Source organism: Populus nigra, chromosome 10, assembly GCF_951802175.1.
Source record: "Populus nigra chromosome 10, ddPopNigr1.1, whole genome shotgun sequence".
NCBI lineage: Eukaryota > Viridiplantae > Streptophyta > Magnoliopsida > Malpighiales > Salicaceae > Populus > Populus nigra.
In genome coordinates, this window is record NC_084861.1 from 3,788,255 (window position 1) to 3,815,540 (window position 27,286).

At 33.2% G+C, this 27,286-nt stretch overlaps 2 protein-coding genes and 1 pseudogene across 4 annotated transcripts; 1 reads left to right on the forward strand and 2 right to left on the reverse strand.

Moving 5' to 3' along the window:
• LOC133705205 (cytochrome P450 71B26-like) lies at window positions 1-4,477 on the forward strand (annotated as a pseudogene).
• LOC133705394 (uncharacterized) lies at window positions 3,616-8,632 on the reverse strand. 3 transcript variants are annotated; one of them, XM_062130567.1, is made up of 6 exons: window positions 6,975-8,632; window positions 6,803-6,879; window positions 6,587-6,698; window positions 6,333-6,449; window positions 5,248-5,626; window positions 3,616-4,833 (listed from the first exon to the last, which is right to left on the reverse strand). In XM_062130567.1, the coding sequence occupies exons 1-5, from the start codon at window positions 8,337-8,339 to the stop codon at window positions 5,276-5,278; spliced, it is 2,022 nt and encodes a 673-aa protein (XP_061986551.1). In that variant the 5' UTR covers window positions 8,340-8,632; the 3' UTR covers window positions 3,616-4,833; window positions 5,248-5,275. The 3 variants fall into 3 exon arrangements, with proteins under 3 accessions (XP_061986551.1, XP_061986552.1, XP_061986550.1); XM_062130568.1 differs by lacking the exon at window positions 3,616-4,833 and adding an exon at window positions 5,022-5,144; XM_062130566.1 differs by lacking the exon at window positions 3,616-4,833 and having other exon boundaries at window positions 5,022-5,626.
• Window positions 8,633-12,917: 4,285 nt separating this feature from the next.
• On the reverse strand, window positions 12,918-14,072 carry LOC133704464 (mitogen-activated protein kinase kinase 9-like). The gene has a single exon (XM_062129291.1). It carries the CDS (start codon window positions 14,043-14,045, stop codon window positions 13,083-13,085), a length of 963 nt encoding a protein of 320 aa, XP_061985275.1. The 5' UTR covers window positions 14,046-14,072; the 3' UTR covers window positions 12,918-13,082.
• Between the last annotated feature and the right edge of the window lie 13,214 nt (window positions 14,073-27,286).

Below are 27,286 nucleotides of genomic sequence, written 5' to 3' on the forward strand. Positions count from 1 at the left end.
ATGGCTCAGCCCAACCCGGCTTCTACGCCTCACGGTTTCGTTCCTGACATCCCACAGGCCCCAAAACGCGTCCTACAAGGTTAGGTACCAACTGTCTTAATATGCCCTGGCTCTGGACATTCTTTTTTCGATGTGGGATGTTACAATATGTTATGTTCATGCTCCACGGATCAAGAGAGATAAGCTTGATAAGAAGGCTATACTAGGTATTTTTATAGGCTATAGTTCTGTTTCTAAAACCTACAAAGTATATCATCCTTAAACTCAGAAGATGGCCATTATAAGAGATGTTCATTTCCATGAAGAGGAATAATGGGATTGCAAAGACTCACAAAACAACGCACTGATTGGAGTTCAAGATAAATCTCAATGGAATGATGAATTAATTAATGATTCACGCATCAAAGACACAAGATCTCTTGCAAACATTTATCAATGGAGCAATGTAGCAATCTATGAATCACAAGGATATGAAGAAGCTCCCTAAGACTCTACATAGTAGAAAGCAATGGAGGAGGAGATATCAATGATTAAAAAAAACTACACTTAGAAATTGGTTGACAGACCACCAGACAAAAACATCATTGGAGTCAAGTGGGTGTTCAGGACTAAATTAACTATAGACAGATCCATCAATAAACATAAAGTCAAGCTGATTGTTAAAGGGTATGCTCAGATATTTGGTGTTGATTATTCAGATACTTTTGCTTGTATATCAAGAATGGACACCATCATATTATTGTTTGCTATTGATGCACACAAGAATTGGAAGGTATTCCAATTAAATGTCAAGTTAGCCTTCTTGAATGGTATTCTGCATGAAGAGATTTATGTTGAGCAACCAGCTATGTTTGTAATTCAAGGAAAAAAAGAGAAGGTCTACTTGCTAGAGCCTGATATAGCAAAATTGATGATTATTTGATGAGCTTTGGCTTTCAAAAAAGCTTGTTTGAAGCAACTCTCTATGTAAAGAAAACTAATAATGATATTCTCATATTATCACTCTATGTAGATGATCTTATAGTGATAGGAAGCAATGCACAACAAGTCGAAGAATTCAAACAGAAGATGATACAAGCTTTTGAAATGACTAATCTTGGTCTCATAATATTTTTTCTTAGAATGGAAATCAAGCAAGGCAAAAATGAGATATTCATCTTCCAGAAGAAGTATGCAAAAGAAATTTTAAGGAAATTTCACATTGAGAATTGTAAGCCAACAGCCACTTTAATGAATAAAAAAGACAAATTCAGCAAAGAAAATGGAACCAACAGAGTTGATGAAGAGAAGTCCAGAAGTTTAATTGGTTGTTTAATGTATCTAATAGCAACCAGACTTGATATACTTTATGCAACAAGTCTTCTATCTTGTTTCATGCGTTGTCCAAGTGAAATACATTTGAGAGTAGTCAAACGAATTCTAAGATACATCAAAGGAACAATCAATTATGATGTTCAATTTTAGTGCAGTTAAAAGTTAAGATTGCATGGCTTTTCTAACAGTGATTAGGATGGATTTATTGATTGCATGAAAAGTACTTTTGGATTCTGTTTCAACCTAGGATCAAGAATGTTTTCATGGTCATCCAAGAAGCAAGATATTGTGGCACAATCCACTGCAGAAGCAGAGTTTATTGCAACAACAGTAGTAGTGAATCAAACATTGTGGCTTTAAAAAATTCTCTGTGATTTTCACATGGAGGAGAAAGCAATAACAGAGATCTCAGTGGACAATCAAGCAGCTATAGTAATTTCTCACAATCCAGTGTTTCATGAAAAAACTAAATACTTTAACATCAAACTCTATTTTTTTTTATGAGAAGTACAAAAAAATAGTGATGTTAAGTTGATCTATTGTAAGTCTGAAGATCAACTAGTTGACTTGTTTACTAAACCTTTTCAGTAAATAGGTTTAAGTCTTTAAGATAAAAGATTGGAATTTGCATCTTCTAAAATAAAAAAAGAGTGTTGAAGATTGTTTAAAGATTTGTTTAGTTAATCTTTTATTTTAACCAATTAATTCAATTCAGATCAAATAAAACAGTACACATTTGTTTGCTTTCTTTAACTTTCTTCTGATTTTCTTTCTTCACTTAAATACTTTCAATATCCACCAAGATGCAAACTCAACTGGCCTTTTAGTTTTGAAGTTTTACTCACAGTGAGTTTTCCAGGATTGAGGGCAGTGCATAGCAAGTTAAACTTAAAAGTCTGGGACAGCATCATTCTTTCTCAGAACGTTCTCCACCTTTTGAACCAGTAATGCAATATTAGCAGGCAAATGCTTCATAAATTGACTTGCTTAATAGGGAATTTATGGAAGATTCGTCATGTATTCCTTTTGGGATAACAGATGAGCAGCGTAAGTTTCCTGACTAACAAGAAGTAGAGGCTTGTTTTTATTCCATATGTTCAAGAACACGACAGGTGCAAACAACTTAATTTAAACAATTCAACCGACTATCTAAGCCAAATCTGAGTAATAAAACAGTAACAGCGGCCTAGCGAGTTTAACAGTTCATATTAGTTATTTTGTAGGTTCATATATAGCTTGGATATTTAAGAAATAAATGGTCAAGTTGAAGGTACAGAAAAATCTTGAGGTTATTCAAATGGCTTTCTATATTCTACCTCTGGCATTACTTCTTCTCTTACTGTTTCCTCTTCTGCTTATATTGAAAAAGTAAGAACAAAACTATATGTTCTTGAGCTTTATAGCTTGAAGAATACAGTCATTTAGGTTCATTAGGGAAGAAGAAATTTCTCTGCTTATGAATTCCATATCCCAGTCATCATCACCTGCAACTCCAGTTTATCTCACTCAGATGCTATATTCTGTATTTGCAAGTATAGTATTCAGGATGGCTTTTGGGAAGAGTTTTCAAGGAAGTGATTTTCATAATGAAAGATGTCAAAAAGCGATTCATGAAGCTGAGGCCATAATAGGATGCTTCTCTGCAGAAGAATGCTTTCCCTATCCATGTTGGATTGTTGACAGGATTACAGGTTATAACGCAAGGATTGAACGAGTTTTCCTTGAGCTGGATACTCATTTTCAGCAGGTGATTGATGATCATCTTAAAGCTGAGAGGAAAGAACGGAAGGGAGACATTATCAACGTGCTGCTGAAAATGGAGAGGGATCAAACTGAATCTATTGCACCACAGCTCACAAAAGATAATATTATGGCAGTCATCCTTTTAAGCTACGAGCCCTTTCCCTCTATAGCCACTGAGAATGAGCAAATGAAAGGTTATTATCAGTTTTTTGTCTATCCCATATGAAAGGTATTTTTTTATTATTATTGGAATGAAAATAAGAAACATGGAAGCAGAGATATAATGAAACGCTGCAAAGAAAAAAAAAACATTTGGAAATGCCATGGAAGGTTCGGTAACCAACATGACAGGTATCCTAGTAGGCATGGGGCAGCATCCAGATTGACCACTTTCATACAGTTGTTTTTCATCTCTCAGCATAATTACAGATGGTTTTGCCCTTGTATAATTTTTTTTTTTTGTTTTCCATGACAGCCATGATACTTTTGTTTCTTACAGAATTGGATTTTCAAGATCACTTGACCTCTCTCTAAATGTAGGTCGAGCAGCACGGCATATTGAGTGGAAAAAAGCCTAGTTGTTGTTGCCATATGTTCCTCAAGTTGTTACAGCAGAGAAGAAACACATTCAGTGCTTATTTACACATGATTTTATAGGACTCTGTGAACGAAGATCCTGATATCTAACTTGAATATCTGTTATATGACTAAAAGAAATAAAGAAGTCTTATCTAACTTATCTGTGATGCTTGAGTTTCAGAATATATTCTTAGGCGGATTTGACACCGGTGCCATCACTGTCATCTGGGCAACGGCAGAGATTGCTAGAAATCCAATAATAATGAAGAAAGCACAAGAAGAAATTAGGAGCTCTGTTGGACAGAGAGGAAGAGCAACTGAGAAGAGTACAGATGAGCTTCAATATCTCAAGATGGTAATAAAAGAAACTATGAGATTGCACCCTCCTGCCCCCCTACTTCTCCCAAGAGAAACCATGTCTCGCTGTCAAATCAATGGTTATGACATTCACCTCAAAACACTGATACAATTTAATGCTTGGGCAATTGGAAGAGATCCTGGGTACTAGAGAGATTCTGAAGAGTTCTTCCCTGAAAGATCTGTTGACAGCCCCATTGACTATAAAGGACAACGTTTTGAGTTTTTGCCATTTGGATCTCGTCGAAGAGTTTGTCCTGGGATACTTATGGGAGTAACAATGGTGGAGCTTGCACTCGCTAATCTCTTATACTGTTTTGATTGGAAATTACCCAACGCGGTAGCCATCAACATGGAGGAGGCAGCTGGCCTTACCATCTCTAAGAAGATGCCTCTTTTCCTTGTGCGTATCAACTATCCTCAGCAGGCACAACCAAATAAAATGAGTCGAATATCACCGCTTTCTAAACATACGTGTTCTTAAATGTCTGTATTACTCTGCTATCAGTTTGTCTTATGTAAAGATGTCTGTGTGATTTACATGCGGTGGAGGATGTGCTGTTGGATGTACACGTACCAAATGAAGTATAGAACCCATCTTCTTCAGCCAAAGAAAAAAAAAAATCAGTCTCAAAAAGCTTCAAGTGTGTGCGTGAGCATATTGTCTTGCACTTTTGTCAACAGGAGTAGAACATTCCTTGTTTTGTCCAGCTGCCTTCTACTAAACTCTGCCACCAGTGTTGAGAACGGATCTTGAGAGTTACCAACCAATCGATTCACTCTGCAATCCTACAGATTGATGTATCCTCCGTGTCCAATGAGATCGATGCCCATCAAAACCTGAAAGAAGAGCTTTAGAACTGCCAAAGAACCATAAAAGATGCACACAGGTTACGGAGATAACAACGGGCAACTTGGAGATCTTTCTTTTGACTCCAATATAAAGGGATAGTGGAAGACTAGGCATAAGACCTTAAAAGTTGAATCATAATAATGAGAAGAAGAAAACAGAGATTGAATGGAAGAAATTTAACAAGAAACTGCTCCATCTTGACTGTAAAGTACATCATCATCTTGGGCAATGTTCAGAAGTAGGTCATCAGAGTCGCATACAGCAGAGAGTCAATCATGCACATGCTTGTGCAAATCTTCTTCATTATATGGAAAAAAAAAAAAAAACAAAGAAAGCTAAGCTTGAAGAATGAAGATGTATTGACTATCATTTCTATAATTTTGAGAGTTCGTGATACATACAAAAAAAAGGAAAAATGAAAAGAGACGATCATAGGAGGGGTTCGGAAAGCTCCATTTCATTTGAACTCTGTAGTTGTGTCTCGGTATTGCGGTAGCCTACAAAGTCCAGCCCAAGCCACTGCCAAGGCCAACATACATATCTAGGCCCATTTCGGCCCCTCAAATCTTCTCGAGTTTCAAGCTCTTCCAGCTGATGGCTGAGCTCCTCTATCCTATCCCTCAGCCTAGACGCCCTCATGTCAGCCAAACTCAATGACTTCTCAGCAGCCTCTCTTGCTGCCATGGCAGCAGCTGCTGTTTCTTCTTTGAATTTTAACTTCTTCTCTGATTCTAATATGGCTTGCCTTGCCTCTTCAAGTTCTTGTTTAACTGCCGACAGCTGCAAATACATAACGATTAAGCACAAGATACAACCAGTACTTCTTCGGAAAGTATTTTGAGTATCAAGATACATAGGATTTTTTTTATCTTTGCTTTAAACAGTTCATCAAGCTGCCTCGCACCATATTGAATGTAAACAAATTAACCCAATTCCATAATTTAAATATTCAAAAAAAAGAAAGAAAAAAAGAACAATTATGCCTCCCATGTTTCAATCTATGAGTAGCACCAGAAAAGAAGTGGATTTGGAATCAATGAGGGCATTCAACTATAATTCTCAAGATATCTCATTAGTCTAAAGCCTCTTCTATTCATCAAATGAAACCTTCTCTAGCCAACAATATGATAGAGCAATTATTTCTCACCTACTTTCCTAGAGAATTGCAGTGTCTAACAAAACCTGCTTAATTCTGGTTTTGTAACATATCATTTCTCTATTGCCTTTAGCTCTAACTAGCTTCTAGTTTTATTCTCATTAGTTTATTTTGCTCAAGCCAAACCGCTCTTGCCAATCAAAGAATCACTATCTAAAAAGTTACTTGCAAAAGCACCACCTTCTGTTATTATTTGGAAATTCAATGACAAAATTGATTTGGTTAAATTACGATATAAAGAAAGTGGGTTTCACGAGTTCACGCAATCAGCCATCAAATATCAGGTAAAATGTCCAAGCATAAATTTTATGACCAATCTGTTCAACATACCTGAGCCACAAACTCTTGTTCAACTGCTCTACCTGCAGCAGCCTCTTGCTCAGCTGCTACTTTCCACCTTGTAATTTCTTCTTCTGCAGCAGCAATGTCTGTCATGAGTCCTTCAACCTACAATGCCAGAGAGGTGAACATGGTAATCAGAACACCGAAACGCAAAAGATTATTTGCCCTTCTGAAGTGTTCCATGGACAGTGCAGTTAACTGCCTGATGTTGAACTGATCTCAGCAAAACATTAACAACTTACGCTTTCATTTGCCACTCTCTCCTTCTCTTCAAGCTCCTCTATCCTGTGCAGTCTATGACTTAGTTCCTTGGCTTGAATCTCTATATGCTCTTTAAGTAAACTTGACTCTGCCCTTAATACAGGTAACCACAAAACATAACAGCCTAGTCAGTACAAAAATAGAACATGTTCACTGTCTACAAGCAGCCTTACGATTACAGGAATCATTCTAAATACCTTAGTTCCTCCACAGAATGCTGCAGCTCAATGATCTCAAGCTGAGATGCCTTAACGATGTTCTCCAAAGCACCGGCCTGTGTGCAACATACAAGTACATCAGCAAATTAGGATTTCAAACATACAAACATAAAAAACAGGATTGAACAAATCAACTCTAAAAGACACTTACTAGAGTGTATATTTCATCACTCTCCGTTTCCAGTGAGCCGCCTTTATCACCAGATACCTCACCATCACCAAGGACTTTACTGAATTTGAAATCAATCCCAGCCTCTCTTAAACCATTTTCAGCAACTTGAAACAACTCATCTGTTTTGGAGGATGGATCTAATTTCATCCTCTTCGACAAGGCACTCCTAAGTAAAGTACCGATGTGTTCTTTCTCCTTCATTAATCGATCCACTGTTTCATTCAAATTCTTCACTTCATGATTCTTCTCCTCTACCAAATCCCTTGTTTTTTCAGCAACAATTCTACTCAAATCATAAATTGATTCCATCCCTGCTAAAGAAGCACGGATATTCTCCTCCACATCCGTTTGCTGGGGAAGAAACAGCGACTCTGACACCTCGGAATTCAAATGACTAGTGTTAACTATCTCAATAGCATCATAAAGCTGGTCATGGATTTTCGCCACCAAATTCAACTGATCAAACAACAAAGGTCTATGCGATTCCATCTTCGACTCAAAATTCCTCAACTTGTCATCATACTCACCAACTAAGTCCCTCATCTCCGAAGCCTCCTTCTCCACCAAATGCATCTTCTCCAACATCTCTCTCTCAATCTCCGACACTTTCCCCTCTTTCTCAACCACACTCTTCTCTAAACCCTCAATCAGAGTCGTTTTCTTGGCAACTTCATCTCTCAATCCACTGATTGCAGCTTCAAGCTGAGAAACCTCAATGGCAATCTCGTAATTCCTCTGCTCCATCTGCTCTCTCGCATCATTTCTGGATTTTGCAGTGACATCAATCTGCCTAACAAGCTCCTCAACAATCTCATTTGTCCTCTTAATAACTCCATAGGCAACCGCCGGTAATCCACTGTATTTCTGCGACCTAGGCAAACCTTCCGCCGCGAAATTCTTGAAATTACTAAGCTTCCCTGATATCTTCTCAATTCCACTTACTAACATATGCCTCGATTTCTCAGTCTCCGATTGCAAATCATCGAATTTTTTCTGAGTCTCCTCTTTCGACCTGTTCGCTTGAATCAATTCATTCGATAATTTCTCGTTAGCTTTCAACGCCTCTTCTTTCTCTCTCATCGCTTCGTCTCTCTGCCTCGAGCACTCGTCTCGCTTTTTGATTGCTTCGTGCGCGAGAGCTTTTAATCGATTGAATGACACTTGAATTTCGGATTTCGAAGTCTCTGCTGCCTCCCGTGCGGCTCGCTCTCGATCGAGGAGCTCGCGGAATTTCTCGACGGAAATATCTTCTTGACTCGGACTTTTCATTACGATCGGCACCGGTTCATCCCCTTCCACATCGCTCAACACCGCATCGGCGTCATCGTCAACGGTGTTCGCCATTTCAGAATAATTCAAATCCAAATTCCCAAGCCCTACTGTTTTTAATAATTATATATAATTTAGGTTTTCTTTTTTAAGCCCTAAAGTAAAGAGTGATGGAGCAAGCAAGGATTACTTGCAATAAACGGATAACAGAAGGGAAGGAGGAGATGGAATTTGTGACGGATTAGAAAACAGAGGGATTTAGGAAGCAAAATTGACGGAAGGAGATGGTATCGTACCTGACGTGGAAGGCGGGTAGAAAGAGAATGTGAACAACACAACACAACAGCTAAGCTGCTTTGGTTCGTACCAACCGGTCTCTTGTCTGTTTTTTTTTTTTTTTCAAAAACAAATTGACAACACGAACAGAGAACTTCAGAATTAGTCCTTGATTATTTGGGATGGTAACGATTAGCCCCTCAATAGTTATAATTTTTAATTAGGTCCAGATTATTAAATAGCATATGTTATCTTTTCTTTGTTGATGTTATTTATACTGTATAAACATGTCTTTATGCATAATACATGTGATACGGTATATACTCGTTGGTTGTTTTTTTTTATTCATTTATTTTAAAACACATATAACTAATCCAAACCATACACCATCATATCCACTGCATCATATAATTAGATTATAATTATGTGACGAGTCCACAGATAAAGACTTAGGAGGCCTAAAGAATATATTTATTTGAATTGGTAAAAAAAAAATACAAATACTCTAAAAAAATCCCCCAAATCCATGTCAAGCTCATGCTGGACATGGATATGCACTGGATACGTATTAGATATATAGGGATAAAGCAAAGAAATAATAAGAAATCAATTTAATTTCGAACAAGTGGAGGATATTTGGGAGATATAGCTAGGTCTAAATCATTCAAACGTCATGTACATTGCGAGGTAAAAAAAACTTTTAATATAAACAAAATATTCATTCATTATTATCATATTTTTTTAGTAAAAAAAATTAAATCAAGTAAGGATTAATTTAATATATTCTAATTAATTTAGTGGTTCCAAATATAATATGAATGACTTATAAAAATTTAATTTGACTTGAAAAATTACAAAATAACACTTGTTTTTTTGAAATATTAAGACGACAATATATTTAATCAACTAGGATCAATCTAAATTAACTTGCCAAATCCATTATTCATATTATAAAATTGTGATAACATTATATAAAACAAATTAAAACAAATTATAAAACTTAATTCTGAATCAACTCGATGTTAAAAGATGAGATTGAAAAAAAAATAAAAAAATCAATTTAGTCTGGATTAACTCTAAACTCATGACCAAAATTATAAGATCGAGAAAATCTCATAAAAAAACAAATCAAAATAAATTATGAAAATCAATTTTCAATTAGCTCAATATTAAATGATAAAATTTAAAAAAAATAAAAAAAAATTCAAGCTAACTAAGTTAACCTGACAAATATGTGATCTGGATATGATAAGAAAATAAATTAAAATAATTATGAAGTTTAATATTCAATAAATTTAATATTTAAAAATAAAATTTAAAAAATCCACACATAAAAAAAAAGCTTCCGTCACATATTATATTTTAAAATTATCGTATCTTCATAACGTAATTATATCTTGTATTTATGTCCATGACGTAATATAGATTGGTAGAGATTAACACTTAACTGTGTTAAGGGATTTTTTTTCTCGTGATTAAATCAAATATTTTTAAAAAAAAATTAAAAACCATATTTATCATAGATGTTGAAAAAATACCTTTATGGGAAAAAATTGGAATATAGTTAAATTTACAGGGAAGAAACTGTGAAATTTTAAAAACAATCAGGTAAATTGATTGTATATTTAGGTTGCGGGAGTCGAGCGTTTTTTCCCTACTCCCCGGTTCCATGATGCTCGTAAGTAGCCGTTATATTTACTTTCCATTTATTATTTATTGATAAGAAATTTAGAAATTCTTTACTGTGTATCTATTATTTAATTATTATTTATTATTTAATGAAAAATAAAATAATATATATATCATATTATGTTAAAATAATAATTAAACACTTTACAAATTTATTTATATAATATAAATATAATCAAATTTAACAATATCTATACTATATTTATTAGTAAAGTAATTTTTAAAAAAATATTCACTCATTTAAGTTTTTGACAAAATAAATTGTTATCCATCAAATTCAGATTAAATTATTATCCTAAATTTGTATCATTAACTTAGCTAGTGTTCGTTCTTTTTCTGTACAATTAGTTAGTGTTGATTGTATATCTTAATTAAATAAATAAAAAATGTCATTCACCCTAGAACTATACTATTTATTACTATTAAGAAAAGTGCTTGGGATAATTTAAATTTTTTTACAAAAAAATATTTCTTACAAAGGTTTTCATTTGAAAAATAACATACTGATATCATTTAAATTAAAGTTTATTGAAAAATAATAATATTATGAATGCATATAAATTCAATAGTAGTAATAGAAATGTCATGATTTTTTTTAAAAATATTCCTAATAAACATTCTCCACCATTTAAATACAAAAGGTAATAGAAAAACTCAAAATATTACCCCTAAAATTACTTTAAAATTATTTTTTAAACCAACGTCACTGAAAAATTAACAATAAATGATCAAGTGTTAAAGAATTCACTACGGAGTTCAAACGCACTCATGCATGCAACAGCAATGCTCTACCCAGCCAGCCCCTTCTAATTATCAAATAGTTGTATTTTTATTTTTTTTACGATTTCTTTTTTGACAGATGATTTTGTTTCTATAAAATTGATTGCCGTAAATTCGTAACTAAGTTAAGAAATAAGGATAGATTTTGAAAATCTTTATTGTCTTGTTTCACGAAGAAGTTATTAAACCTAATCTATTTTAAGAATTGCTTATAGATTAAGCTAAATTAATGTTAGTAATTATGGTAATAATTATTTTTTAAAATATTTGTTATTTGAAAATATATTAAAATAATTTATTTTTTAATTTTTTAAAACTTATTATTTATATCAGAAAATTGGAATGATTTAATATTATAAAAAATATTAATTTGAAACAAAACAAATTCAAAAAATTTTAAAAGTTTTTTCTAAATTCAAAAAACAAACATATTTAGATTAATCTCGATCAATTAAAAAAATATTATTATTTTTTTAACCTAAATCAATTATAAGTTAAGCCGATCACTCCTAGTTGAATTTTTTAAGAACTCAACCTGGACCTGTGTCTAGGCCGGGCTGGTATCGTAACTATGCAACAAATAGTTGTAAACCGTGTGACTTGAGGGTCTAGCTGCTGTGGTCAACCGTGTGACTTGTTCCATCCCCGTCCCGGGTTCGACCCTCTATGTGCACGCCTGTCACTCCCGCAGTGCCTTACCTGCTCCTGGACTTGCAGGATGTTCAGTGGGCCGTGGGGAATAGTCGTGGTGCGCGCAAGTTGGCCCGGACACCCCACGTAAATCAAAAAAAAAAAAAATAGTTGTAAACCAAAGCGTGGTGGGTGCGTGTTCTCGTGCCATGGCATGGAAATGTGGTCAGGTTGTGCTTGCTTGAGGATGCGTGTTCGAGACTTTGAGATTTTGAAAATGCTCATCTCTTGCCTCTTTCCTCGACCCTGTAAATTTTGCAAATTCTAAAATACTATAGTGATTTTTATTTTAAAATATAATAAAATAATATTTTAAAATTTATTTTTAACTTCACCACGTTAAAACAATTTAATAACATAACATTAAAAATTCTAATTTGAAGAAAAAAAACAAAAAAAAACTTAACTCTTTTTAAAAATATTTTTAAAATATAAAAACAAACTATTCTAATTATGCTCGGAGTGGCATAAATATTTTTTCATTTTCTTATTATACTAATTATTTTATAAGATTTGTTAAATGGATAGACTAATTAAACAAATAGAATCTTCAAACAGGATTGTTTTAAAATTAATTTACATTACTCTTGCTTTAATCCAAGGAAAGTTTGGTATTGGTTTCACCCTACAATCTATTTTTACTATTTAGACAAAAAAAAAATCCCTAAATTATGCTTTTCAAAATATATTATAATAACAAAATATTCTAAAACCCCATTTTTCTTTGCAAATAATTTATCACATAAATTATTTTTAATATGTCATCACGTGTTTCACTATTAGCCGACAATTATCTGTTAAAAATTTAATACAGGGAATGAGTATTTTGACTATTCTCGCACTTGTGAAGGAAGATTAATAATGGTGGGGCAATAAAATAAAATAAAAAAGGTGCAAATAAAGCCTTTCATAGAGCCACTAAAGTGCTTCTAAAATTTTACTCTGCAAGACTGCAACATCATTAATTGTAGAAATTAAGTTATAGCTGCTGTCTATCTTTCTCTTTTTCCTGTGTCCATGGGTAGAACTTTCTTATCTACTCAATTGGTTTCCTGCTTCCATGGCCTCCGTCGGCCCTTTGATATTTGATTTTGTACATTAAAAGGAGAGTTGAGCTCAACAAATGGGTTAGAAATTCCCCTGAATTTATTTCAACTTCTGTTTTTGTAATTAAGCCAGACTCGCAAAAATATTTTGATATCCTCAAGAATAAAAAAAAAAAAAAAAAAAAAGAAGAAGAAGCTGAAGAGGACCTTTATCTCTTTTTTTTATTGGTCCAAGAGCCATTTCGAATTGCTTTTCAAAATCTTCAAAACTCTTAGCTACTACTGGTGAATGCGTCCTACCCTGTTCTCGAAAAATAGTTTGATTTATCCTCTACTGTCATTTCCCCAGTTTCTCCCCTAAGCAAACGTAGGGATGTGACAGGAGTTGCGAGACTGTCCATCTCTTACTCGGTTCCTTCTCCAAGCAACACTTGATGAAGCTCCTGAATTCCTCTGATGCTTCCTTTGGGAAGCTAGGGGATTCTCCAAAACATATCACCAATACAAGCTCCATCCAATTAGTGGGTTTCTTCCCAGCTGGGAAAAATGGAAAATGGCCCACATGCAGCTCCAATAAAGTGACTCCCAAGCTCCAAACGTCACCTGCATACACGCAGCCCGAGCCAAATGTGTGCGAGTCCAGCCTTTCAGGACTCATATAAGCATGTGTGCCCTCACACATATTGTGATAATTGGTGGCAGCCCGACTAACAATACCATGGACAATCTTGCTGACTCCAAAATCAGCAATTTTCACTTTCATGTCCTTACTAACTAGAAGATTCGAAGGCTTTATATCTAAGTGGACAATATTGTGTTCATGGAGGTACTGGAGGCCATTGAGTACTTGGTAGGCAATGTGGGCAAGTGAAGCTTCGGAGAACGGACCGTTAGCTCTAAAAATCCCATCAAGTGTTCCTGCATCCATGTACTCCATGAGTATAGCTTTTTCACCAGCCCGAGGCTCGAAAACCCCGTGGCATTTGACGACGAAAGGAGAGTCTATGCAATTTAAGATTTCTGCCTCGTGGGATACATAAGCTTCATTTGTATCCTGCTTGATGATTTTGAGTGCATAGATGGCTGATGTTTGCCCGTGGCGTACCTTGTAGACAATGCCATGATTACCACGTCCTAGAACGCTGAGTTTTTCCAAGTCCAAGAAGTCACCTACCCCTTGAATCGTAGTGTCAGACATGGGCTTAGGCAAGTATGGACACAGCGTGCTGCATTCACTAATCTCTAATTCTGGAAGGGGAAGCTTAAGATGTTGTTGCAATCTATGTCTGATAAGAACCATGTTACTGGTTTGTTGGCTTTCTTTCCTTAACAATTGTTATACATATATCAGCCACTACAGACCAAATTAAGACGCGAAGGCGACGCGAGGAATGATGCTAGTAGTGGAAGAGGTGCACTTTTTGAAGTTAATCATGTCAATGGTGACAAAAATAAATCTCAGGACAACTTGGAATATAATAAATATACCAGAACGAGGATGGACACTTCTGAGAAGTAACCCTACATTGGTATGGTGGACATGGCACTTGGCAGACAGTTTGAACAGACAATCTTAGCATCATTCCTCACCTATGCCTGTGGATCGAACACTTACTGATAATTTGATTGGTTGTTTCTTCCTCACCAATGTCTCGTAGTGTCCGTGTTTCGGTGTTTAAGAAAGGGCTAGCAAGTAGTGTTATAGGATTTCGATTCCAATCCCAAATAAAAAGAAATAAATACTGTGTCCCGAGAAAAAGGATTACTTGTCTATCTCCAAGTGCAGTATCTCATTTCTTGTAGAATTGTAAAGGAAATTAGCTCAACTTTTTGCTTTTTTTTTTTTTTCCAATATGTTATTACTAAATACTTTACTCGTGCTAGGCTGCTATCCAGGTCAACTTTCTTTTAATGTAAAAAAAAACATATCTAAGTATTCTTAATATTTTTCTAGTTGGAAAAAAAAACTGAATTGATTTAATGTGATCCAAAAAATACTCAGATGACCGGTAAAAACTTATTTTGACTCAAAATAAATATTCAAGATAAGATTTTTTTTATAAATATTAAAACAAAAATGTATTGAATCGATTTAGATCAATCCGGGTTAACCTAACGATCTGTATATCGAATCATGAGATTATAATAACCTCATAAAGAGTAAATCAAAATAAATTATGAAACTCAATTTCTAATAAACTCAATGTTATAGAATGAAATTAAAAAAAATCAATTAAAAAAACAAAAAAAATTATCGCAGTCACCCCGGGTTAAGCTGCCAAACTCACGATCTGGATCATGAGATTACAATAACCTAGTAGAAAATAAATTGAAACAAATTATAAAACTCAATTCTTAATCAACTCGATATTGAAAGATGAAATTAAAAAAAATACTTGATTATAAAAAGGACATAAAAAACACTCGAGTGAATATAAGTTAACTAGCTAAACTTGTGATCTGCATCATGAGATGAAAATGACCTCATAGAAAGCAAATCAAAACTCACAAAACATAATTCTTAATTCATCTAATGTTGAAAGATGAATTTGAGGAAAAAGAAAATTGATAAGAAAAGGGAGGGAAACCTCAAGTCAGCACATCAAACCTACGATTTAGATAATAAAATTGGGATAACCTCATAAAAATTAAATAAAAAATATAAATTCCAATCCCTAATACATCTAAGGTTGAAGAAAGTAACTGAAATTGAAAAAAAATCTAAATAAAAATAATCAAAGGAATGAAAAAAATTTATTATTCTAGTAAATAGTATTCATGAAAAAAAAAGTATGGTAAAACCCTCTTGTTTTTTAGTTTTTTTTTAATAAGTTTAATTATTTTTTTAATATATTCTTTTGTGTGATATTCTTATTTAAATTGATGAAAAATCCCTCCCATGAGAAATTTAAAACCAACTAATTCATTAAAAAAAATATTTGAAAGAAAGAAACGTATTGTTATATGGTATTTAAATTTGTCATTTTTATATTTATTTTTTAATAGGTGGGATTTAGTGTCTCAAGTAAAAGTTTTTTCATCAATTTAGATAAAAAAAAATCTTACAAAATGATATTGAAAAATATTGTAAATTTAAAGACAACTTAGTAGGCATTAGAATTATATAATAATATTTTGAAGACTTGATCTAAAATATAAGGAAAAAAATTAAGTTAACCTTTTGAATTATAATATTCTAAATGATCATTACTCATGAACTAAACGACATCATACCAAGCATGGAATGAAAATTCCTTTTCATTTCCAATCAAAGTGCTGACAAAACATATTACCAGATAAACGTTACCCAGCATTTTGAAACTAATAGATAAGTTATTTTCACAAGTCTTTCAATTGAAATAAAAAAAAATATAAAATATTATATTATATTAATAAAATATTTTAACTTTAATTATATTTACGCATCAATTTTCTCGTATAATTAAACTTATGATTGACCACTGCCTGGATCCACTAAAGAAAGGGAAACAAATCAGATTTACAGAAAATAAAAACGAGATTCGTTCTCAAGCCCTCTCTTCTCCTTCCTCTCTTTTCCATCTCTTCCTTTTCTTTTCTACAGTTTTTTTTAGCACAAAGCTTAACAAATTTGGTATCAGAACCACTTCAGGGCCTTGATTCCACGATTGACCATTCGACGTATGGAGGAACAGCTTCAGCATCTGCAGAATTCACTGCAAGTTTCTATGGAAGGCATTCAGAAGCAATTTGGTGATCAAACTCAATAAGTTCAATGTTATGTACATTAGTTTAAGCTGGCAACTAAATAGAGATAAGAGAATATAAGCTACTTCGAGAGTAACTTGGCCTCCAAAAGACAGTGGTCTTTTCCTGAATGTTCTTTTATTTGATATCATTTCATTTAAAACAAGGATTTAAATACAGAAAATCAGAGGAGTTACTTCCTCAGTTTACTCCAACTTGTACTCATAGTTTGTTACTTAACAAACTAGTTATTTTGACTCCTGCTTCTAAGGAATTAGCAACAGCAACATTATTGACTATTTCAAACAAAAGACCAAGTAAATGATAACAAAAGACTAGTAAGTAAACCATATCTTCACCCAGACTTCCCCAGCAGTAGACTAGGATCGTAACAATGCCTCCCCCTCAAGACTAACCTTATCCCCAAGGTTAAGTTCAGGAAATTGTCTTTTCATATCAAATAAGCGCTCCCAGGTTGCAGAAGCCCGAGAAGTGCCTTCCCATTGAACTAGGATCTCAGTAACATTGCGTCGACCCCTACGAACTATGCGACCGTCCAGCACATGAGCAGGTTTGGGCTCTAGGATTCCCTCATCTGAAATATCTGGAAGGGAAATTTGTGATACGTCTGCAGTACCTAATTTCCTTTTTAGTTGGGATACATGGAAAACATTATGGATTTTTGCAGATGAAGGCAAATTTAGCTTGTAAGCCACTGCCCCAATCTTTTCTTTGATCTGAAACGGACCAAAATATCATGGCGAAAGCTTGAGAGATTTTCGGATTGCAACTGAGCATTGGCGATACGGCTGCAGGCGTAAGTAAACATAATCACCAACCTCGAATTCACGTTTAGTGCGCTTCCTATCAGCAAAAATCTTCATACGGTTTTGAGCTTCACTTAGATTCTGTCGCAACAATTGAAGAATAGATGAACGAGTTCTTAGTAGTTAATCCAGTTGAGGTAAAGCAGATGATTGGTCAATATATGGAACCAACTTTGGAGGCTTGCATCCATAAACTGCTTCAAAAGGAGTATAGCCAGTAGAGGAGTTCACATTAGTATTATGCCAATACTCTGCCAATGTGAGGAATTGCATCCAATCTTTAGGCCGAAGGCTAACAAAACACCGAAGATAAGTTTGAAGACATCTATTGATTACTTCTGTTTGGCCGTCCGTTTGAGGGTGATAAGAAGAGCTGAAATGGAGAGTTGTCCCTTGTAACTTGAATAACTGCTGCCAAAACTCACTAAGAAAAACACGATCACGATCACTTATGATGGTTTTAGGCATGCCATGGAATTTGAATATGTTATCAAAGAAGGCTTGTGCAACAGATGAGGCTGTATATGGATGAGACATTGCAATGAAGTGAGCATATTTGGACAAGCGGTCCACGACAACAAAAATGACATTTTTACCGCTGGATTTGGGTAACCCATCGATAAAATCCATCGATATATCTTCCCAAATCTGGTGTGGAACTGGAAGTGGCTGCAAAAAACCTGCAGGATGAACATTTTCTGACTTGTTGCGTTGACAAGTTTCACACTCCTGGATATATTGTTTTATAAATGAGCGCATGTTAGGCCAGTAGAAGTTTTGTCGAATTCTTTGTAGTGTCTGAAGGAAACCAGAATGACCCCCAACTGGAATGGAATGAAGCTCTTTTAAGATCAAGTTGCGAAAAGATGAATATGCCCCAATGTATAATTTTCCCTTGTAGAACACCCTGCCATTGTGAACAGAAAATTTGGATTGATCAAGCTGGTCATTTGTATAAGACTGTAGCTTGCCAATGATATCTGGATCAGTATGAGCCATATTATCAATTGCCTCAATCCAACTTGGTTCCAGCTGAGAGATTGAATGGATACCAACATCGGGATCACGCCTGGAGAGTGCATCTGCTACAACATTTAGTGAGCCTTTGTGATATTCGACAATATAGTCGTATCCCAAAAGCTTGGACAGCCAACGTTGTTGAGAAGGAGTTCCCACCCTTTGCTCAAGCAAATATTTCAGGCTATGATGATCAGTTCGAACTATAAAACTGCTGCCAAGCAAATAAGAACGCCATCGCTGAACAGCAAGGGTGAGTGCAAGCAGCTCTTTTTCATAAGTAGAGAGTTGGAGATTTTTACCATGCAAGGCTTGGTTGAAATAGGCCAAGGGACGTCCTGACTGTATTAGGACTGCACCAATGCCACTTCCCGATGATCACACTCGATCACAAACTTTTTTGAGAAATTAGGAAGTGTTAGAACTGGTGGGAGAGTCATAGCCATTTTAAGTTCTTTGAAAGCTGATTCAGATGTAGGAGTCCATTGAAAAGCCCCCTTCTTGAGCATGTCTGTAAGAGGTCTTGCAATCTGCCCATAACCGTGCACAAACTTTCTGTAATATCCAGTGAGGCCAAGGAATCCACACAAGGATTTCAGTGAAGATGGAAAAGGCCATTGAAGGATGGATTCAATCTTCTTTTGATCAACAGCAACACCGTTAGCAGAAATCACATGTCCCAAATAATCAATTTCAGAGCACCCAAAACGGCATTTAGACATCTTAGCATGCAGTTTATGAAGACGGAGGATCTCCAAAGTTTTCTGAAGATGAATGACATGCTCTTCCTCCGAATAGCTGTAAACCAGGATATCGTCGAAGAAGACCAGAATGAATTGTCTTAAAAATGGACGAAATATTTCATTCATGAGGCTTTGAAAAGTTGATGGTGCATTTGTGAGGCCGAAAGGCATAACAAGGAACTCGTAATGGCCGTCATGGGTCCTAAATGCAGTTTTAGGAATGTCTTCTTCGGCTATCCTGATTTGGTGGAAACCTGATCTCAGGTCTAATTTGGAGAAGATGGTTGCCCCATGAAGCTCATCAACCACAGGTATAGGAAACCGATCCTTGACTGTGACAGTGTTTAAAGCACGATAATCAACACATAATCGCCAAGTGCCATCGTGTTTGCGAACTAATAAGACAGGAGATGAGAATGGGCTGCGACTTGGACGAATGATTCCCTCATGGAGCATCTCTTTGACCATGCGTTCAATTTTAGCCTTCTGAAGCATCGGGTACCGGTAGGGTCGAACATTAGTAGGTAATGTGCCTGAAGGAAGTATAATGCGATGATCATGATACCAAGTAGGAGGCAAACCTGATGGTGGACAAAGCAAAGCAAATCAAAAAAATTATCAATGACTGCCTTAATGGTTGGTGGAACTTGATAAACGTTGTCGATGGCATAAATCTGTGAAACATCTAGAATCAGACTTGACGGTCGGACCCGAAAAAGTTTCTCCAATTTGTGACATTGAAGGACAGACAACTCCTTTGTAGGTATACCAGCCAGCCTATATGTTTTCCCTTGGTAACAAAATTCCATGGTCAGTTTAGAGAAATCCCATAAAATAGGACCGAGGGTCTGGAGCCAATGTGCACCCAAAACAGCATCATATCCCCCAAGGGAAAGGAGGTAAAAATCTGAGGTAACTGGAACTCCTTGGATGTCAATAAATATATTTTGACATTGTCCCTCACTATATAAGCAATCTCCATTAGCCACCATGACATCAAAGGAGGTCTTACAAGATATAGAAAGATTGAGCTTTGATGCAACTGAAGGATCCGAGAAGTTATGAGTAGAGCAAGAGTCCAGTAGTATGTAAAGAGGCTTATTGTGATAATAACCAGTGACACGCATAGTCTGGGGGTTCGTAGCACCTGCAATGGCATGAAGAGATATCTCTGGATGTGGAATAGCATCACTATCAGGAGAGCAGTCCATATCTTCATCACAATAATCATTTCCATCAATAAGGAAGAGAGTAAGAGATTTACATTTATGGCCAGGTCTGAATTTCTCGTCACAATTGTAGCACAAGCCTTTTTCCCAGCGCTCCTTCATCTCTTCAAAAGATATCTTTTTCACTTTTGGGTCTGAAACTGTCTGGGTGGGTGCTTGGGGTCTTGGAAAACTTCTACGAACTCTTGAGAAACTCTTCTCCTAGAGACGAGCGAGACCTATTGCATCTTTTAAAGAAGTAGGGTGGAATGACTTAACATTTGTCTTGATGTCATCTTTGAGACCACTAATGAAAGTGCATGTGAGAAATCTGTCAGGAAGACCATCGATTCGTTGAGCCAAATTCTCAAACTGACTTTGGTAAGCTGCAACTGTGGAAGTTTGACGAAGTTTTGACAGTTCTCCCTCTGGATCCTTATATTCTGTAGGTCCAAACCGTTTTTCAAGAGCTTGAATAAACGACACCCAATCATTAAGCTCACCTGCATGTTGCAAATATTTGTAATATTGGAGTGCTGCTCCCTTCAAGTGGAACGAAGCATAAAGGAGACGTTGGGCTGGAGGGATCTGATGTAACAGAAAGTATTGATCAGCTAGTAGAGTCCAGCCAGAGGGGTCTTCAGTGCCATCATATTTGAAGAGATCAATCTTTAGCCCCTTGGTCGGTAACCCGCTAGAATCAGAAGCCAGTGAATGCCTTATTGAAGGTCCAACACTGTGTTCTTCTCTCACATATTGTGGTTCTTTGGTGAGCTTTTCAATGGATAAGGTAAGGGTTGTAATTTGTTGTTGAATATTAGTCATATGGGTGTTGATTTGTTGCAGCATTGAACCTTGCTTGGAAACTGTTTCTGACAAGACATTAAAACGAGTTCTCGAGGCGTCTTGGTTAGCCATATATATAAGAAGGGGAGGGGTCTTGGGTTTTAAGGTTGTTGATGAAGATGGCAGAGGAAGCTTGGCTCTGATACCACTGTTATGTACCTTAGCTTAAGCTGGCAACTAAATAGAGATAAGAGAATATAAGCTACTTCGAGGGTAACTTGGCCTCCAAAAGACAGTGGTCTTTTCCTGAATGTTTTTTTATTTGATATCATTTCATTTAAAACAAGGATTTAAATACAGAAAATCAGAGGAGTTACTTCCTCAGTTTACTCCTACTTGTACTCATAGTTTGTTACTTAACAAACTAGTTATTTTGACTCCTGCTTCTAAGGAATTAGCAACAGCAACATTATTGACTATTTCAAACAAAAGACCAAGTAAATGATAACAAAAGACTAGTAAGTAAACCATATCTTCACCCAGACTTCCCCAGCAGTAGACTAGGATCGTAACATTCAACTTCAGATTGAAGCATAATTCAAAGTTCAAAATGGATCAGAATTCAGAAGTGAAGGAAAAAAAGAGCGAGGCACATCTTTGCAGCAATCTCTGCTCCTAAGAACAAAACCTCTATCACGTGCAAAAAAAAAAAAATAGAGTTTTTTCATGGATTGATTGGATCAATTTCATTTTATTTTTTATTAACACAAGTGTTTGGGTCAACTTGTACGCATCTCGACTAATCTCACGGACCTTGAAGTTAATGATCATATAAATTTTTAGTAGCCCTGAGATTTGTGAGACTCGAACTGGTAACCTTTAAGAGCAAATATAGAGTCTGACTAGTTAAGTTACATCCCTCAAAGTTGATCAATTTCATTTTTAATATTACCTAACGGTTTCAATATTAGTTTTTTTATCCATATTTGACATTAATAATTAAAAAACTTGTTAAAATTACACACGGTACCTTGGAAAAAAATACTTAAAAAAGAAAGGAATTGTATAAACATTAATGGAAAATAAAATTTCAATACATTACACGTGATTGATGATCTTGTGATAGTATTTTCTTGGCATGCCACGTGTTTTTTTGGACAAGATTTTTAGATAATATTAGGATAAATTTGATTCAATCAATTCATAAAATTGTTAACATGCATATAAGTGAATTGTCAGTTAAAAAATAAATAAATGCAAAGAGCAAGATTAACTACCAAAGTAAATAACAAGCAAGGAGGCATGTGAAAATCAATAGGCATTTAAGTAAGCTTTTTGAACTTGCAAACCGTCACTATTTTAAATCCTTTATTTAAAATATTTGAACTTAATATCTCATTAAAAAAATAATAATCAGAAAGCATTCCATCTTTATAATAGTTGTAGATTCAGTTTGTCGTAATAATATGACATTGCTAATTATTAATGCTAATATCTTAATTGTCTAATTAATCAATAAACTGTATTAATGTATGATCTTAAATATTATTAAAAAAAAAGGGAAGCCTAGCTAATTTAGTTTGCTGTAACTAGACCGGTAGCTCGACTGGTAGCAGGTGTTAGGACGCGTACTACACTAATTTTTTTTAATATAAAATATGATATTGAGGTGATGATAATGGTTTTTTAAAAACAAATTAAGTTTTGGTCTATTGACTGAATCTAAAACGATTGATTAATTTAATAATAAAAAATATAATAATAGTAGATAATTTGAAATAATAATAATAATAATTAACTATATATAATAAGTTGTCAATATTATACTCAAAATGGAGACTAAAAACAAGTAACAATAAAAAATAGAGGCTAAATCTGAAAAATTAAAAATTAAAAATTAAAAAAGGGTAAAATTAAAAAATATATATAATTTTATAAATTATTCCAAATAAAAATAATAATAATCAAAAGAACATGGACCACATATGAAAGGAAAACAAATTTAAGGGATGCTTTGAAAATTTAAAAGGTCAAATTTAAAAGATTAAGCATAAAAATAAAAAAAAAAGAGAAAATATTGTCAACACCAAACTAGAAATCAGTAAATTATATATGATACCTAAAAAGGAAGGGTCTCTCGAAACAATTTCAAAAAACATAAAGGGAAGTTATTTGACCTCATAAGTCACTGCATATGACACCTAAATATGACAAAGTAGTGTGCGATACATACGTCAACTAGTTTTAATTTTTAAATTATATTTTATATTTATTAAAATACTAAATCTTTCCTCATTCAACTTGATTATAGCTATAAAACCAAGATAAAAAAACAAAAAAACCCATGGACACCACTTAAATAAAATTTCTTTTAAGAGTAATTTAACTATTTTATTATACTTTAAAAATATAAAAGACCAGGTTATTTTTAATAAATTTAATAATGATTAATAGATTTTATAAAAAGACTACATTAACCTAACAACTAATTCATTGATTATTTTTTGAAAGTATAAATTTGTAATTACAATGTCGGAATGCACAGTATAATAAATTTACTTGTGCAATGAATTGCCAATCACCTTTAGTTTTTTTTTTAATTATACTATCTCTTATTTACCAATGCTAACAATACGCAAAGCTAACATATGTATGTAGGAAAAACTCTATAGCTTTTTTTAAAAAAATATTATAAATTTTTATATTGTTTTTTTCCCTTGAATACATGATTTTTTTCCTTTTTTTTTTGTTATAATTGTTTTCAAAATTATTTTTGTCGATTTTATTTTTTAATATTGGAATAGTTGAGAATTTAGCTTTGTCATTTATTTTCTTTCTATTTTGTATTTTTATGAGATTAACGTGGTTTACGAGTTTGCCAAGATAACCCAGGTTACCCCAATTAATGGTTTTGGTGGGTTTTTTTAATTGAACTTGAATTTTTTATAGTCTATTTTTTCTCATTTTGTTAAAAAAAATAATTTTTGAGAAAAACCATGCTATTAAACTTTATGAAGTAACAAAAATTAAAGGATGCAACCACTATTCACCCAACATCCATTGCACTATGGATTACAATAGTAATCCATAGTGTTTTGCTTACTTTTTTTTTAATTTTTATTAAGATTTTTTTTGTCGATTTCATCGTTTAAAATTGACATTATTAAGAATTTAGTTTGTAATTTGTTTCCTTTTATTTTGCCTTCATACGAGGTTAAAGTGGTTTACGTGTTTATCATGGTAAGTCAGGTTGCCCTAGTTTTTGAGTCTGGTGAATTGTCTTTTTTTCTCTTTTTTAATTGAACTTGATTTTTTATAGTCTATTTTTTTCTCATATAGTTAAAAAAAATAGTTTTAGAGAAAATTTATGTTATTAAACTTTATAAAGTAACAAAAAATAAAGAGTGTAAGGAAATTACTATTCACCCACACACATTGCATTATGAATAATAATAGTAATCCACAATGTTTTACTTTCTTTCTTTTTTCTTTATGTTTTTTATTTTTTGTTATGATTTTTAAATTTTTTTTTTGTTAATTTCATCTTTTAATATTGGAATAGTTGAGAATTTGATTTCATAATTTGTTTCTTTTTATTTCACCTTTCTATAAGGTTAGTACGGTTTGCAGATTTACTAGGGTAACTTAGGTTGCTCTGGTTTACGAGTTCAGTGAGTTGTTTTTTTATATATATAATTTAACTTGACTTTTTTATCGTTTATTTTTTCTCATATAATTAAAAATAATAATTTCAGAATAAAGTTATGTTATTAAACTTTATAAAATCTATAGACCTATTTATAGATTTTGGCTGGTTGACTTGGTTTGCGGGTCTAGTAAGTTTAACTTTTTTAAATTAGTTTTTTTTCATCCTTAAATACCGAGTTAATTGGAAATTCAGTTTTATAATATTTTGTTTCGCCTTTTATAAGGTTATCGCGATCTAAAAAAAATTCTCAGTACTAGGTTGGTTTTTGATTTCGTAATCATTTATTTTTGTTATCATGTAATTAAATAAAAAAAATTATTTTTTTAAAATATAATCTCAATGGAGTCTATAACCCAGTTCACATGTTTGACATGTTAACTTGACTTATTCAATTCACAGGTTTGACAAATTTATCTACTGATAAGATATGTTTTTTCTATTTGTTTTTGGTCTTTTAATTATTTTTAATTTATTCCTTTTCAATTTTATCATTTAATATTAGATTGGTTGAAAAATTGATTGCATTATTGATTTTTGTTTGTTTTCTAGGGATAATTGTCTCAAATAAGTGTCTATTTGTAGGTTGGTGCTCAATTTTATGAGTATCTATTTTTATCATATAATTAAATAAAAAAAATTATAGAAAAAAATTATCAAACCCAATAGAGTCCATGACCTAAGTCGCGAGAGGTCATAGTCGATCCAATATATTATTATCTCAATATTTTTTAAAAAATTATTATCTTGAAGTTTTTCTAAAAACTAAGTCATATTTTTATTGATCATGAATGTTGCATTTGAACCTATAAAATCGATCAATTTAAATTGAGTTAGCTTTCATACGGTTTAACTAAAAATTTAAGTTAGGCAAAAATTGAGTCAAGAAGTTTCAAAATTAACTAGGGGTGAACAAAAAATCAAAAAACCGATTAAATTGAGAAAATCAGGAAAAAAAATAACCAAAAAAAATTGAATTATGAAAAAAAACCGATTAAACCGATTAAAATTTTAAAAAACCGACCGGTTCGGTTTTATAAGCCTGAAATTGAAAAACCAAACCGAACTCAAACCGGAAAAACCTAACTAAAATAAAAAATCAAGCCAAACCGGTTTGAACCGGTTTTTATCCAAAAAACCAAACCGAAACCAGTCGGTTTGAACCGGCTTCGGTTTGGTTTTTTTTTTAAATTCGGTTTGGTAATCTTTTTTTAATAAAAACCAAATCGAACTAAAAATGATCACCCTAAAATTAACCTACTTGATCAGATTTAATAACATTGTTAAAAAGTTCTTCATACTTTTACAATTTTTTTTAAAAGAGGGCTCAATTCATGGTATATACTAGTATATTTATTGGACAGTCAATTACTGCATACCATATTGTTGTAAGATTCTAAACACGATAAAATAAAAAATAAGAAAAAGAAAGAAAAGTCATGCGAAACCAAAAGGAGGCTAAATTGGGAGAAGTCGATCGTGCTCAGTGCTCTCCAATTGAAGAGCGGTACGTGTGAAGTAGTTGACACGTCACTGTCTCTTTTCCTTGTGACAATCTGTTTTACACGTGCTAGGTAGACGGGAAACCTATGGGTAGAAATCGGAACCTTGAACAAATTGACCCGTTGACTCACTGGAGCCAATGCTATCGTATATCAAGTTATCTACACTTAAATTTCTGAGGACATGACACGTATTTTTTATTTAAAAATATATTTAAATAATATTTTTTTTATTTTATAAAATTTATTTTTTACATCAACACATTTAAAAACACTATAAAAATTAATTTTAAATAAAAAAATTAAATTTTAAACAAATATTATTCTATCCGGACTGCCAAACACCTCCAAAGAAGTATTAATTTTTTAGCAATGAATTCGCCTTTTTACCAATCATTATTACGAATAAACCTTTTTAAATTTCATAAGTAAAAATGGCAAAATCTCGATGAAGAAAAAACTTATATATACCTTATAAGGAAGATCTACCCCACCACTCAACTTGAATAACTAAAAATAGATGAAGATGAGGAACCCTAAGTCTTTTTCACAATAATTAGTATAATAATTACCTATAATCTAAAACACCTGTCTGTGGTTGAGGTGTTTACTGTAGGAGTTGTCAATAAATAAATAAAATTTATTTTTAAATAATAATTCTAATGTACGTATAATATTTTTTTATTTTTTATTTTATTTAATCAATTTAATTTGTATTTGTATTTGTATTATTATTAGCTTAAATTAAAAAATTATTTTAATAAATAAATTTAATAAATACAACCAGTTAAATGTTTCGAGTTATGAAATTAAATATTTTAATTTATATTTGTTTTTTAATTTTTCTTTTTAGTTATTGTTTATAATTTTTTTTCATTTATTAATATACATTGTTCTTAATTTACTTGATTATATTTTTTATTTTTACTTAAAAGTATTTTACCTACAAAAACAAGATAAAAAAAAGCCTATTTATACATTATTTTTTATTTTAAAAAAATATCTAATCTACATAGAAGCACCAAG